The following is a 16,107-nucleotide window of genomic DNA, read 5'->3' as shown; positions in this document are numbered from 1 at the left end:
GAGCGAGGGGCGGGGCGAAACTCGCGGAAGTGATTTAAAAACAAAAGCCCTCATTTGTTTGGAACGGTGATATTATAAACAAGGGGAAACAAGGTGAATTTAGCAATCACAACGAAAACGGCCAAGACACATATTGAGCCCAGAAAATGAATGTTATTAATAATAATAATAATGCATTTTATTCATATAGCGCTTTTCACAACTCAAATACGCTTTACAATATGAGGGAGGGTAGACAAACAAGGACAGGCAAACAAGTAAGTATAGTAAAATAAATAAAAAGGCAGTCAAGAGGAAATTGATTGAGAGGAGGGGGGCTTATGGGTAGGCAGAGTTGAAAAGATGTGTTTTGAGGCGGGACTGAAAGACTGTGAGGGACTCAGAGTCACGGAGATCTTGGGGGAGGGAATTCCAGAGCCTAGGAGCTGCCACTGAGAAGGCTCTGTCCCCAAAGCTGCAGAGTGTGGATGTGGGAATGGATAGGAGTCCGGCTGCGGTGGATCTGAGGGACCGTGGGGGTTGATAAGGAGTGAGAAGGTTTGTGAGATAAGGGGGGGCCAAATGGTGGAGTGCTTTGTAGGTGAGGACCATAATTTTGTAATTGATGCGATGGGGGACAGGAAGCCAGTGGAGCTCTTTGAGGACTGGGCTGATGTGATGCCATGATTTGGTATGTGTGAGGAGACGTGCAGCTGCATTTTGAACCCGTTGGAGTCTGTTGAGGGATGTAGTGCTGATGCCGTAAAGAAGTGAGTTGCAGTAGTCAAAGCGGGAGGAAATGAAGGCATGGATTAGTCGTTCGGCTGCGGGGCGGATGAGAGACGGTAGGATTTTTGCAATATTGCGGAGGTGGAAAAATGAGGTTTTGGCGGATGTGAGGTTCGAGGGAGAGGGTGGGGTCAAAGATTACGCCAAGGTTGCGTGCCTGATTGGAGGGGGAAACAATGGTGCCATCGATGGTGAGTGTTATGTTAGTGACCTTGCTGAGGGTGGATTTGGAGCCAATTAGGAGGAGTTCTGTTTTGTTGCTGTTCAGTTTGAGGAGGTTATGTTGCATCCAAGTTTTAATAGCTGTCAGACAGGAATCGATGTGGGTAAGGGGTGGGTTATGGAGGGATTTGGTGCTGAGGTAGATCTGAGTGTCATCAGCATAGCAGTGGAAGTCCAGGTTGAAGTGGCGGAGTATGGCTGAGTGTGGCGGAGTATTAAGGGCTGTAAACATAATAGGCCCATGTCTAAAATGGACAACATTGTTAGGAGAGTTAAACTATGCAGCGATTCTGCACTGCGGTCAAATCAGCCGTCTCTTGAGTTTATTTTTTCAAATCAACTGCTCTTCACTTTTTTTCCCTGCTATATTCAATGAGTGATACACATATTTTTTACCACAACTTCTTAATAAAACTGACACTGTTGGACTCGGTAATCATTTGACTGCTACCAGAAATAAAATGAAGTACTTTTACTGTGTACTTTGTGAGTAATCCTCTGTAAAAGTCCACTCCATAGTACATAATGCATGTTTTCTGCTGTCTTTGATGAGTGATTTTACCATTGCTTCTTAATGAAATTGATACTGTTTGAATTTGTATTAGTTAGCCTACTACTAACAATACATTTGTGGGGGAAACTTCTGAGCTTTGATGGCAAACACTGACGGTTTATTTGGAGCTTCGACATATCACGGGCCACGAGTTGACCACACGGTTGAGATGCCACAATCAATTCTGAAGAACTCTACCCCAGACCCATGTATTTAGCTAGTTCAGAGAGAATAATCAACATTGTGCAGAACGAGATAGAATCATAACACCTCTATCAGCTGATGCCAACCGGCAGGAACAGGGAGACAAAACACTGAGAGCACAGCAGCCAAGTTTACTGTTGCGTGTGCTCAGTCGGGACAGTATGAACTGATAAACTGGGTAAAAGTTATGGGCCTTGGAAAATATTTCCCCAACAGTTCCTCTCTTTTGATCAATTTTGATAACCTAAAAACCTGAGTCTAATAATATTTGCTTCAGTACTTAAATCAATCGGAATCTTCAGATTTGAGTGTGGACTTACACAACATCAATAACATCAAAAACAATCACATTAAGAACAACATAATAAGATTGAAACATTCAATCGCAATGATCGAGACAGCCAATCATAATAGAAACATCATCTCTCGTCAGTGTTTGGAGCATCTTTTGTCAAAAGTATAATAATGAACACATATACAATCACAGATACATAATAGCAAAACCATTTATTAAACTAATAAGTTTGAACATTTAATCATTAGTTAATCTTATTTATCAAACTATAAAATCAAAACCAGCTGGCAGCTTAAAGTATTACTTAAGGCAATCACTAGTCAAAAGCATTTAAAATCAGGATCATAAGGTATAAGAAATTCACACTGGTGATCTAAACAATCTGTAATATGCAAAATTGCAATGTCTTCAATTTAGGATTATATTTACGTTAGCTTCATTAAATATTAAATCAAAGACTATGGCATGATAACATAATTACATTACTTAAACTATCAATCCAATGTCATTTCAAAATCTGAAGGGAAAAGTTAAACAATTCTCAAAATGTTTAACAATCTGAAAAGGAAAAGTTAGGCAAATATTCAAAGACTATTTCAAATGTGTGCTCTAAAATTATATTTATAAATTACTATTATCATTATTATAAGCAAGACAATAAATGGCAAAGACATGTAGAAAATAAATGTATTTAAGATACGTTCATAACAAACGTACAGTAACGTGGGCGAAAATACGTTTCTAGCTAAACGTAACTGAGAATGCAGTTTAGTTCTGTGGGAACGTCATTTTTAGGAGACAGGGTTGCCCAGTTCGAAAAGCATTGCTTTTCGACCAAACTGTATAGAGAGGTGAAGTCCCTCCCTTTCCGGTGGACCTCATGGGACCTTATTTCGGAAAAATGATGTATTGAAGTCAATGGCGAGAGAAAATTGAACTGTAACACAAATTACATATACAGGACTGTCTCAGAAAATTAGAATATTGTGATAAAGTTCTTTATTTTCTGTAATGCAATTAAAAAAACAAAAATGTCATACATTCTGGATTCATTACAAATCAACTGAAATATTGCAAGCCTTTTATTATTTTAATATTGCTGATTATGGCATACAGCTTAAGAAAACTCAAAAATCCTATCTCTAAATATTAGAATATCATGAAAAAGTATACTAGTAGGGTGTTCAACGAATCACTTGAATCGTCTAATTAACTCGAAACACCTGCAAGGGTTTCCTGAGCCTTGAAAAACACTCAGCTTGGTTCAGTAAACTAAATCACAAGTATGGGGAAGACTGCTGATCTGACTGCTGTCCAGAGGACCGTCATTGACACCCTCCATCAGGAGGGTAAGACACAAAAAGAAATTTCTCAAAGAGCAAGCTGTTCACAGAGTGCAGTTTCAAAGCACATCCACAAAAAGTCTGTTGGAAGGGGGAAATGTGGCAGGAAACGCTGCACAACCAAGAGAGATGACCGCAGCCTTAACAGCATTGTGAAGAAGAGTCGCTTCCAGAATTTGGGGGAGCTTCAAAGACAGTGGACTGAAGCTGGAGTCCAGGTATCAAAAGTCACTGTTCACAGACGTGTCCGGGAAATGGGCTACAATAGCCGTATTCCCATGGTCAAGCCACTTCTGAACTCAAGACAACGGAAGAGGCGTCTGACTTGGGCTAAGGAAAAGAAGCACTGGACAGTTGCACAGTGGTCCAAAGTCCTCTTTTCAGACGAAAGCAAGTTTTGTATTTCATTTGGAAGTCAAGGCGCCAGAGTCTGGAGAAAGGCTGGAGAGGAGCAAAATCCAAGTTGCTTGAAATCCAGTGTGAAGTTCCCACAGTCAGCGATGGTTTGGGGAGCCATGTCAGCTGCTGGTGTTGGTCCACTGTGTTTCATCAAGCCCAGAGTAAATGCAGCTGTGTACCAAGAGATTTTAGAGCACTACATGCTTCCGTCTGCTGAAAAGCTCTATGGAGATGAGGAATTCATTTTCCAGCATGATCTGGCACCTGCCCACAGTGCCAAAACCACCAGTAACTGGTGTACTGACCATGGCATTACTGTCCTCGATTGGCCTGCAAATTCCCCTGACCTGAACCCCATAGAGAATATGTGGGGTATTGTGAAGAAGAAGCTGAAAGACACCAGACCCAACAATGCTAATGAGCTAAAGGCCGCTATTGAAGCATCCTGGGCATCCATAACACCTCAGCAATGCCACAGGCTGATTGCCTCCATGCCACGCCGCATTGATGCAGTAATCCGTGCAAAAGGACTCCCAACCAAGTACTGAGTGCATTAATGGACATTTTCAAATGTTTGATTGTGTTTTGCTGTTATAAATCTTTTTTTTTTACTTGGTCTGAGGAACTATTCTAATTTTTTGAGATAGGATTTTTGAGTTTTCTTAAGCTGTATGCCATAATCAGCAATATTAAAATAATAAAAGGCTTGCAATATTTCAGTTGATTTGTAATGAATCCAGAATGTATGACATTTTTGTTTTTTTAATTGCATTACAGAAAATAAAGAACTTTATCACAATATTCTAATTTTCTGAGACAGTCCTGTAATATTACACTGCAACATGTACAAAACAGAGAGGGAAAAACTAAGAGACAGGGTCAGAGAGGCAGGAAGGGAGTGGAGTTTGATGGGGAGGGAACAGAAGGTGAGGGGGTAAGAGCTACCAGGAAGGCCATTCTTAAGTATTTGAGTGAAACAGGATTGATTGGAAGAATTTAAAACAACGTAACCAACACAATGGTATAATTCCACAAGTGGTGATAGGATGATATGGTGATACACACTCTTATACAGTAGGTGGCGGTATACACCTTAACGTCGTTTACAATCCGCCAAAAACCGAGATAAGAAGAAGAAGAAGAAGAAACTGTATCAAGCGTGGATGTATAAGAAGGGTATCGAGGTGGCGTCTCGTCGCTACGTTTCTCTCTCTCTGTGTTCCTGAGAAAGTGTGTGTGAGCTCCAGCACTACTGATCCATCATCTTTGTGTTTGGATAAACCTCTGAATGGACTGTGTGCTCTTTTTTCTGTAGCGTTTACCTCGGACTATAGGAGCTAGCTTAGCATGCTGGCTGGAAACACGTTAGCAACACTAGTCAGATTGAGAGTTTGATGGAGAGAGAAACGGTGTGTTTAACGGAGTCTGCAGGAAAAGGTGATCTAGTAAACATGAGTAAAGTCCAAATGCTGCTGTCGTTGAAGAAGCAGCGACTCACTGCTGCTGCTGAAGATATATTTGCTCTGTTTGAAAAAACGATAGCAGAGTACGATGAGGAGCTGTCTCTTTCCAAAGAGGAGATCAAGAGACTCCAGAAACTACTGGACGCTGTTTTACAGCCTCAGCTTCGGATACACAGAGCAGGTCTGTTCCCTTTACCCTTAATTAACACTTTACACTCTTCAGTAGCACTTTATTATCACATTAATAACACTTTAGACCCTTTATCAGCACTTGCTGCAGGTAGTAGATCCTGAAGTAAAAGTACAAACACCACACTGTGAAAATACTCCATTGCAAGTTAAAGTACTGCATTAATATCTTATTTAAGGAAAAATAATGTAAGTATTATTAGACACCTGTACTTTATTATAATAATTAAAATGTATTACGGAAGAGCAAACGTACCAAAATTAATATATTTATAAAAATACATACATTGAATATGCCATTTAATGTACGGATTTAAATATTACCCATACATGTAATGCACTAGTTAGTTAAATGTGACATACATTGATACTTTAGTTTTAATGTGCTTCTTTATTCACATTTTTCTTTTTAAATGTGTAAAAAGCAAATAAAAACAAACACTTTGGATTAATTCAAATTGTGCGAGAATAATTCATGAAGAAATCAATGAATAAATAAATATGTTCAATAATAAATTAAACACATCTAAAATGTTACTTGATAAAGAATAGGGGAACTAGTACAAAGGTCATTAAGTAATTAAAACATTTATATAAATTAATGTAAAATCTCATCAATCAATTATTGCCAACATGTATTTATAATATATTCTGTATATGTATGTATATGTGTGTTAGGCTTGGGCGGTATGACGGTATTACGGTATACCAGGGTATTTCGAAATCCCGTCGGTATGATTTTCAATACCGTGACGTCACAGACTGTGCGCCAAATCACAGATGCGTTTCATTCTATTACACTGACACGGAGTTTTGACAGGGACGACATTGTTTGTAATGCACAGCACGCGCCAGCAGAGGGCAGGGGAGGGCAGTCCATCTTTCCCGCTCTCAGAGCTCAGCACAGAGCTGAGCTGAGCAAGATGGCGGCAGCATTTGCCGGCCCCTAGCTCGCACAACTCGTAAAAAAGAAAAATGCCTCTGCGCCTGTTTGGGACTATTTTGGGTTTCCTCGTCGCCAGTGACTTCATCCAGCACAACGAGAGACAGAGGCACTTCTTTGGGAATGTTTAAGACGGGGTGAGTGAGTGTTGACATTTTTTAATCCTATGCAACTGGTTGATGGTTTTGTAGTCGAGGTCGGACGGTTTTAAAAACAAAAGCACTTACGTGCTAAACATTCACGCGAGTAATCCAATGAATCAAATGGAAATAAGGTTTTTAACACAGGCACGGAATAGGGCTGCAACAAACGACTAATTTGATAATCGATTAATCTATCGATTAATGAAACGATTAATCGATTATTCGGATCGTTAAGGTTTTAACTGTACTACTACTTATATCAATACTGCTTATCGATCTGGTCCTTTTAACGATAGTATTAACGGTTCTTTTGACAAGAAATAAGGTAAACTAACTAAACAAATTGTGAACAAAACTAACATTGCTTTTTATTTTTAATTAAATGCATAATATTTCACATCAAAAGAAACAACAATGTTTTAACAAATCATATTAAATAATGTGATGACAGAACTGTAAACAGAATAGCTGAAACTTTAACAAAATAACTCAGTTACCTCTAATCATTAACCTATGTTTTTATAACTGAGTTAACTCTGTGTGTTGCTGCTAGCATACATAACACCTGACGTGGAAACGTTACTCGTGGACGGGGCTACAGAGCTACTAGAAAGACAGTGGAACCCGGTGCATTCCTCCGTCTGAATGTGGTGCACTTTTGCTAAATGTTTAGACAAATTGCTCGTTTTACCGCCTTTATATGATAAACTGTTATTGCACTTTTGGTAACGAGCATTGTCCACATCGAGACGGCTAAAGTTTAACCACACCTCGGAGCGCGTTCTCTCCGCCATCTCCTGCATGTGTGTGTAAACTGCCCCGCACCCTCGCAAGCAGGCGGGGGAGAGATCTCTCGTCTGAATTGGGAAGATCGAAAATACATTATAGACGCATTTTGTAGTCATATTGCATATTAGAAACTGAGTTGGCGACACTGAGACTGCGATATAATGTTTATGTAGCAATAATACATATGACATATGTTTTAAATCTCTCCTGTACCGATAAAAAAGAGCGATAACGTTGGAGCTTAACGGGGTGTAGAACACATGTGATGACGTCACCAACGAATCGACGACTGAATTAGTTGCCAACTAATTTGGTAATCGATTTTAATCGATTAAGTCGATTAGTTGTTACACCCCTAGCACGGAATAATATTGCCAAACTAGTTAGTGAATATAGCAAACTTTATTCAATAAGTCAAGTATTTACTCCCGGAAAATGTTTATGTATGAGGATATATTGTTAACTTAGCTCACTATGGAAACAACGTCGGACATCTACAGACGCGTCCTGTATCCGATCTCAAAATGTGCCATTTGCACAATGTGTCATGTATGCAGCCCTTGTTTTGCACTTGCGTGCACGTCGCGGCACTTTGCGAGCGTCTACCGGCTCGGGCTGCATTTTACACCGAACATATAATATACCGTTCGAAAAACATCTATTTGCCGCCGAACGCCACCTCGCTCAAGTCTACCCAAGTCATACCGTCAGTGGCGGCTGGTGGAAAATATTTTTGGTTGGGCTGTTGATATAGTGAGTAAAAAAATGTTTGGGGGAGAAATGACCCCTTAAATTGGGACTGATACCGTCATGTACCTTATACCACGGTATGATGTCAGCAAGGTATGACGGTATGAAAAAAATGATACCGCCCATGCTTAATGTGTGTGTGTATATATATATATATATATATATATATATATATATATATATATATAGAATATATATTTTGAGAGAGATATACACTAGTATTAGACGCAGTCAAAAGTTTGGACACATCTTCTCATTTGAAGATTTTTATTTATTTAAATTGGTTCTACTTTGTAGATTTATACCCCCCCCATCTCACCTCCATGTTGCAAAGTGGGAACCACTCATGCAGAAACCATCCGCTCACCTTCTCTGCGTCTCACAGAGACACAGAGGTTGGAACCAAAAATCTCTAATTTGGACCCATCAGACCAAAGTACAGATTTCGGTAACACTTTATATTAAGGTACACAAATTAACCATCAACTAGTTGTTAATTAACATGCATATTACTGTATGCAGTCACTTTTGCCTCCACTTGCTGTTCAAATAAATGTTGAAAGAAAAAGTAAATCTGTTTACAGTTCTGTTTCATATGGATGTTGAGATATGTATCCATAGATTTAGTCCCTAATTTTGCTCTCAAAGTGCACCAGAGATGAATTTAACTTCAACATTAAAAATAAATCATGCCCCCGGACCCCCCTAGAGGAGGAGGTCCGCCAGCTGCCCACACCCCCTGTTAAATTGTCTCACCCACATTGAGGATGCTTCCTACGCCCATGTTTTATTCCATGTGTCAAGTCAGGCAAATTCGGTCCAAATGTTATTGCATCAATGATCTGTTAACATTAAAATCACTAAATATATGCTGTAACTATTTTGCTCTAGGCAACTCAAGGCCTCAGGTAATGTGATTACTATATGAATAATGGTCCAAAATAACATCAAATGCATAGGGTTTTTTGTTAAGTAACATACTTTCGTCGCCGGCCGGCCGATGCATGTTGCGCATTAAGTGGACCTGTCTGTCAATTAATCCCCGGGCCACTTTTTCCCCCCAGTTCGCCCCTGTTCTTGCACAATAGGTTTACTGTTCTCTCTATGTGTTGTACTGTCTCAGTGTGAACATAGATTAAACAGCCAGCCAAACTCTTTTGAGAGCCAGGGAATGAGCAGCCATGCTCCTTTGTTGACTTATTTGCAGTCCATTCACATTCAAACAGAGTGAAACTATAAAAAAAGAAGTTACAAGTTTAATGATCTCATACATGCAAGTGTAACATACACAGATTAACAAATAGGACCTCTAAGTGTAAACAAGGTAAATAAAGCTAATGCTAGCTGTGCAATAAGCATGTAGAACTATACTGGCTAGTATGGCTAACAATAGCATGTATGCTAACGCACTGGCTAGTGTAAGGTGACCAGATTTTCAAAATGAAAACCTGGGACATTTTGAGTTTGCGGTCAAAATCTCATTAACATATCCAATTTTCTTCACTGTTAAAGAAAAAAGGGGGACAATTCTGGTTCAATGTAATTCGAACATTTTAACTGTTGGATACAAACAGAAGGACGATAGCTCATATATGAGACTTCAAAGGTCTTTTGAAACTGTACATCAGATTGTACAGATTCTCTCCGAGTGATTAGATGGGGTGTCCTGCTATCACCCTGAAGTGAAATAAGTATTTCATACTGGATAGTTTTTGTTTTATTGTTATCTAAAAACAGAGGGATGATAGCTCATATGAGACTTCAAAGGTCTTTTATTTTGAAACTCTACATCAGATTGTCCTGATTCTCTCTGAGTGACTAGATGGGGTCTCCTGCTATCACCCTGGAGTGAAATAATTTGATTGACTTTGAATGACTCTTTGATTATGGACGGTTTCCATTAAATAATAATCAAAATATAGATGGACAACAGATCTAATTTGAGATTTTAAACAGCATACATTTTAAATTGTGCTTCAGAAAGTAATGTTATTTTAGGAGTGTTGTGAGATGGTGTCAACATCAATTGAAATTAGTCACCCAGTGGAAATGTCAGATATGTCTTCATAACTGAATCCTTACATTTGACATTCACTCAGTTATAATGTGGTAGTTATACGTAGTTTGTTTTAAATTATTAATGATCACATTATATTGTACATATTTCTTACTTTAAGATCCAGTATATATGAATATGTTTGGTGTGTTCTTTAGGTATATTTGTTATTGACCAAGTAAACGCTTTTATTTTGAAGGCAGTTTTTACAGGCCTCTACCGTAATGCATAGGATATTCGCGCACGCAATACAACGTGCAGGTTGGCTTGATTGTGTTTTCTGAAGTGGGGGCTGGCTTGACCACAGTCTGTAGTGTTTACCCAGTGTTTCCTGACATGAAACAATTTATTTCACGTTGCTATGTGTTTTTAACGTATATTAAAAAACGGGGACATTTCCAGGGACAGTTTCAACCGGGGACAGGGCAATACAAACGGGGACTGTTCCCGGAAAACGGGGACATCTGGTCATCCTATAGTATGGCTAACAATAGCATGTATGATAACGCTACCGTGTATGCTAACGCTAGCGCGAATGCTAACGCAAATGCTAGCGCGAATGATAACGCATTTTCTCATTCAGTCGGAGATGAAAAACTTGGGTCGCAGGTTCCTCAACAGTGCATTACAAGACTATCAATATGTGTGTATACCTCCACCATTAAACTGTCGTATTCTGCACATTTCTTATACTATCTACATACATCTTATAAGAGTATAATACGTATAATATCAGTTAAAATAAGTGCTTAAACATACAGTAGTTAACATTGCAGGAAAGCAATATATATTAGTACTTTGTCAGGCTTAATATTTATACCCCCAATGCTTTTTTCTTTTGGAAAATAAGACCTTTGTCAGGGTTGGGGAAAAATAGGACCCAAATGCAGATTGAGGAGGGAAGCAGGTTTCAAAATGAAACAAAAGGCGAGCTTTATTTACAAAAGCTGAAAAAACATGAATCCATGAACAGGTACTGTAGCACGAGGTAGCATCCAAACAAAAGGTGACTGTAACCAGCATGAAGGGAGACATGAAAGACAAATAATGAACCAACACCGAACACAGGAAGTGACTAAATACAGGAAGGGGTAATCACGAGACGAGAAACAGCCGGGCAGGGAAGTAAAAACACAAGGGCAACAGGTGAACACAATCAGACACACCAGGGAAACTAACGACAGGAAGGAAGACAAGACACAGGGAGAACAGAATTGCAAAATAAAACCATGTCAAGACAGACCAAACTAAAACCGTGACATAAAACTAAGATCGTGACAACCTTAACCTAAAGTATTCTTTAATGTCTAAATAAAGCCTTATTAGTTTGTCTGTCTGTGTCTCCTATTAATATCTAACAATAAAAATAATACATTTGAATAACATGCTTTAACCACCAGGTTAGTTTTGCACCGTTATGGTGTAAATATACCAATATACTGATTGGATCAAATATAAAAGTCAGCCGAATTAGTATTGATACTGCAATTAGACTTATATTGTGAAGAGAAATTGAAGATTTTGTTTAATTGCTGATATATTTATGATCCACGTCACATATTCAGTTTCGGCGGCAGTTCTTCCTATTTGTCTAGAAGTCTTCTCATCAGGGCTCTATAAATAGCGAACTATGGCAGATATGTAATATTTAATGCAGCCGAACCGTGTATTACAATGCCGTTATGTGATGACTTTCAAAGAGAAAAGCAAGGACACTCGGAATAAAGTATTTTATTTTTAAAAAATGTTTTCGGATTTCAAATCAACAGGAAGTCCGGTTAACTAAAATGTCTGTGCGGAACAATACCCCAACCCATAGATCCGTGGGTGAATAATGTCAATCACCACATTGCACACATCCCTTTACATTTACATTTTAATTTACATTAAAGTATTTAGTGCAGCCCTCTAAAATGTTTTTAAATATAATTAGGGTTGTAGTTGAAGAGTTTGTAAATTATTGCGTTGCCTGGTACAACGGCACGTCCATTAATTCCACAACCACACACATGTATTAACATCGATTTAATACATTAATGTTGCCTTTTTTTCTGCTAGAAAAAACTGTCAACTAGCTGGGGCAACAAGAAAATTGGCGAAATCGAGTTTGACTATTAAAAAATATATTTATATTATATTAATATTGACAATAACAACCGACAGTCCGGGAGCGTTTTCATGGCGTCTATAATCAACGCTATGGGAGGTCTATGAAGGTCTATGGGATGCCCTGCCAGTTGAAAACTGACTCTCATGGGGTACCCTGTCCATAATAGAGTGACGGGGAGGGGCCCTGACCGACCGTCAACATGTGACGGGTTGGGAGTGAGAACGTGTTGGCGCAGCAGGGAGACAGAAAAGACAACAAGGAGGGGAGCACAGAACGCCTCGTTGGAGAGTTTTCTTTTTCCATTTTTTCGTTACTAATTGGAAGTGGAAAGGGGCTGGGCTACATAAGGTGAATTGAGCCAACACAAATACACAATAGATGGGACTAAGAAAGATAATGTGAAAATATAAAAACAAAGGCATTAATTAGGGCTGCAAAATGTCTCCCATGTTAATGGTGATTCGATTTTTAAATGCTAACACTTAACAGTTTGTTCTGACTGTGTTTCCTGTTTGCTGCAGATGTCCAGCTGACGGTGGTGGTTAAAGAAGAGCTTCTCCCTGACCAGCAGGAGTGGAGCACTAGTCTGGACCAGGAGAACCCAGTGCCCCCCCCACACATTAAGCAGGAACAGGAGAAACTCAGGATCAGTCAGGACGGAGAGCAGCTTCAGGAGTTGGAGGAGGCTGATATCACCAAGTCCACTTTCACTCCTGACCCTGTGAAGAGTGAAGATGATAAAGAGAAACCTCAGTCCTCACAGCCTCATCAAAGACAAGCTGAACACATGGAAACAGAAGCTGATGGAGATGACTGTGGAGGACCAGAACCAGCCAGGAACTCAGATCCAGAGAGCAGTTTACAACCAAAGACTGAGAACGACACTGAAGAGTCTTCTGAACCTGACACTGGAGACTCTTCTGAACTTGACACTGAAGACAGTGCTGATTGGAAAGAGACCAGAGAACCTGCATCAGGCTCAAACTCACTGAAAAATAGACATCAATCTGTCAGTGATCCACAACGTAGTGCTGAAAATAAACCATTCAGCTGCTCAGTCTGTAAGAAAGCTTTTTCACAGAGGGTACATTTAAAGGCACACATAAGAATCCACACAGGAGAGAAACCATTTAGCTGCTCAGTTTGTACCAAATCTTTTGCACAGAGTGGATGTTTAAACAAACACATGAGAATCCACACAGGAGAGAAACCCTTTAGCTGCTCAGTTTGTACCAGATCTTTTGTGCAGAGTGGAAGTTTAAAGAAACACATGAGAGTCCACACAGGAGAGAAACCATTCAGCTGCTCGGTCTGTAAGAAATATTTTGCAATGAAAACAGCTGTAAAACGACACATGATAGTCCACACACATTAGAGAAACCACACTGCTCAGTCTGTAAAAAAGTTTTTTCACGCAGTGATCATTTGAAGACACACATGAGAGTCCACGCAGGAGAGGAAAAATAGAGCTGCAATGTTTGTGACAAAAGATTTAAATGGCATCGTTTTCAAAGACACAAGTGAGTTGGTCATCAGCTGCTTCTGTAACTGTAAGGGAATACATTTGTCTAGTTTGTATCCTGATGACTTAATGCTGTTACATGTAATACTTTACTCCCTAAGCCTGATTTCACCCACCTGCAACCGATTCGCTAATAATCACAAATGTTCATTTCTTTGACCCCTTGACTTGACTATTTTTTGTTTAATAATCTTTACATCTCCTCGGGATCAAGTTCCCGTGTCCTGCCTTTCACCTGCTGATCACCCACTGCTCATTTAAGGAGGACTCACCTTTACAAGGGACCAGCTAGTCTTAGTGTCTTAATGTAAACGTTTTGTAAAGTGATGCTAGACCAAAAATGTGCTGTTGGGTTGTGTGCTCTCTGCAGGACGGTGAATGTACTCGAAGATTGTTTATTAAATGACAGCTTCACTCTGTTTGTGTTGTCTAAACCAGGGGTTCCCAAAATGTGGGAAGGTGAGCCTACCCTCAGAAAACATAATCACAGCCGTGCGCCCCCTCCCAATTATTATTGCTATTATTATTATTATTATTATTATTATTGTTGTTGTTGTTGTTGCTATAATGCAGGGGTATTCAATAGCATTTCAAAGAGGTCCAGTAAGAGACAATGTCATAAAATGCTCTGTTTTCGCTACCTTTCTCTTTTTTGATTGGCTGAGCGTCACCTCCTTAAAACATTAAAAAATAACTTTTTTAAACCTCTTTATCTTTATGTTTTAAACATGTTGAGGTTAAAGATGGCAGCTTCCTCATACGTTGCACTTGGAGAGAAATAGTTGAGACGGAGATGATGAACTGTTTAGCCATTGGGCATGGTTTATTTTCCTCCGCACTGTGTGCATCCTTTCACTCAGCCGAGCTAACTTAGAATGCAACACAAAAAACAGATCTGGTTAACACCCTCCATTTACATATGACGCAAGCCTGCGTCATAATATGTAAATGTCCTTATTTATTGTTTGTTAGACATTGGGATTGCATCTAGCTTGGCAGCAGCAACTTCTCACATCATTACCGAAACCATATCTTTAGCAGCAGGGAGGAGTAACGTTTCACCAATGTTGTGAGGTTTACCTGCCTTAGCTATCCGTAACGCCACTCGGTATGATGCTTCGGTTTCCTTTGTATTCACTGTGCTAAATGTGTCAATGACATTTTTCTGTGACTGCAATTCCTCGAGCTTCCGGTCAAAAACTTCTTTGGCTTGGTCACCAAACATGGGTGTTTTGTCTCAATATGACGCCGGAGTTTATAAGGTCTCATACTGTCATTAGCTAGCACCTCGTTGCAGATAATACACTGGCAGTGGAGTGTCATCAGGACCCGTCCATGAAAATCCTAGCTTCAAATAATCATTGTCATACTTCCTCCATTTTCTGACAGACGCTGTCTCCTCTCTCACTTTAGGTAACTTCACTAAAAATCTATCCATATTTTGCCGCTCGCATACATTTAGCTGAAGTTAACTAGCTAGATTTCACTGTTTCTCTTTATTTTTTTCTGGTGGCTGCGCCTCCCTTGAAGCTGTCTGGCGCCCCCCAGGGGAGGCGCGCCTCACTTTGGGAACCCCTGGTCTAAACAACGCCAACAGAGCGATACGTCGTCTTTCCACCATATGGCATAAATGTTACTTCATCCAGTTCAACTGTCATCCACATATTAAAACGATAAAAATGCTGCTGAAGTTAATCCATAGGTTATGTTAATCCAATGTGTGTGTGTCCCTTTGAAATGATTTCTGATAATCCATAAACAATAAACCCTGCTTTTCCGTTTCCAGATGTCAGAGTGAGAGATGGCTTCACTCTCTGGCAAAATTACATGCGCAAAGCCCCCACCTTTTTTTGGTAACGTTGGTGTGTATCTGAAAACTCCCCTTCGATTCTATTGGCTCTAACGGTCAGAAAGATCGTTAGATTCCTAAAGCTTTTAGTCTACCATCCCATCATTCAACGGTGGTTTTTACTATAAGTAATTTTATTTTTTTGGACGGACACAATAATTTAATTTGTTTTACTGTGTTAAATCTGAATTTACTTTAAAATAAAAACATCTATATTGATTCTGACACTTCTACATCCAACTCACAGATGTAACCTTGCTTTGAGAAAAAAAGATTATAAATGTAACCCTTTTAGAAGGGAAGATATGGTCATTTCTTCTGGGAATGTCATTTTCGAGCCTGAGACGTGAAAAGCAGGCTCGGGGCTTAAACATTGGAGTACTTTTTCAAGACAGGGTTGTCAGAACAAACCTGAAGCAAATAAAAGCAACAGGTCAGACCTCCACTGCCACCTACTGGTTTTATTCCGGACAAGCAATTTCATTCCTGTTAAAAAGTCCATTGTAGTG

The 16,107-nt window shown here is 39.5% G+C and overlaps 2 protein-coding genes across 3 annotated transcripts in view; one reads left to right on the top strand and one right to left on the bottom strand.

The window, feature by feature from the left end:
• The window catches only part of LOC307018626 (uncharacterized protein), a 143,176-nt gene that overhangs the window by 41,029 nt on the left and 86,040 nt on the right, over positions 1-16,107 (bottom strand). The window lies entirely within an intron of this gene.
• Positions 4,934-14,168, top strand: LOC307020531 (uncharacterized protein). Its single transcript, XM_079651949.1, has 2 exons — positions 4,934-5,428; positions 12,749-14,168. The coding sequence occupies exons 1-2, from the start codon at positions 5,179-5,181 to the stop codon at positions 13,600-13,602; spliced, it is 1,104 nt and encodes a 367-aa protein (XP_079508075.1). The 5' UTR covers positions 4,934-5,178; the 3' UTR covers positions 13,603-14,168.

The sequence above is a fragment of the Notothenia rossii genome, assembly GCF_949606895.1.
Source record: "Notothenia rossii genome assembly, chromosome: 9".
NCBI lineage: Eukaryota > Metazoa > Chordata > Actinopteri > Perciformes > Nototheniidae > Notothenia > Notothenia rossii.
This window is presented reverse-complemented; position numbering and strand designations above follow the sequence as displayed.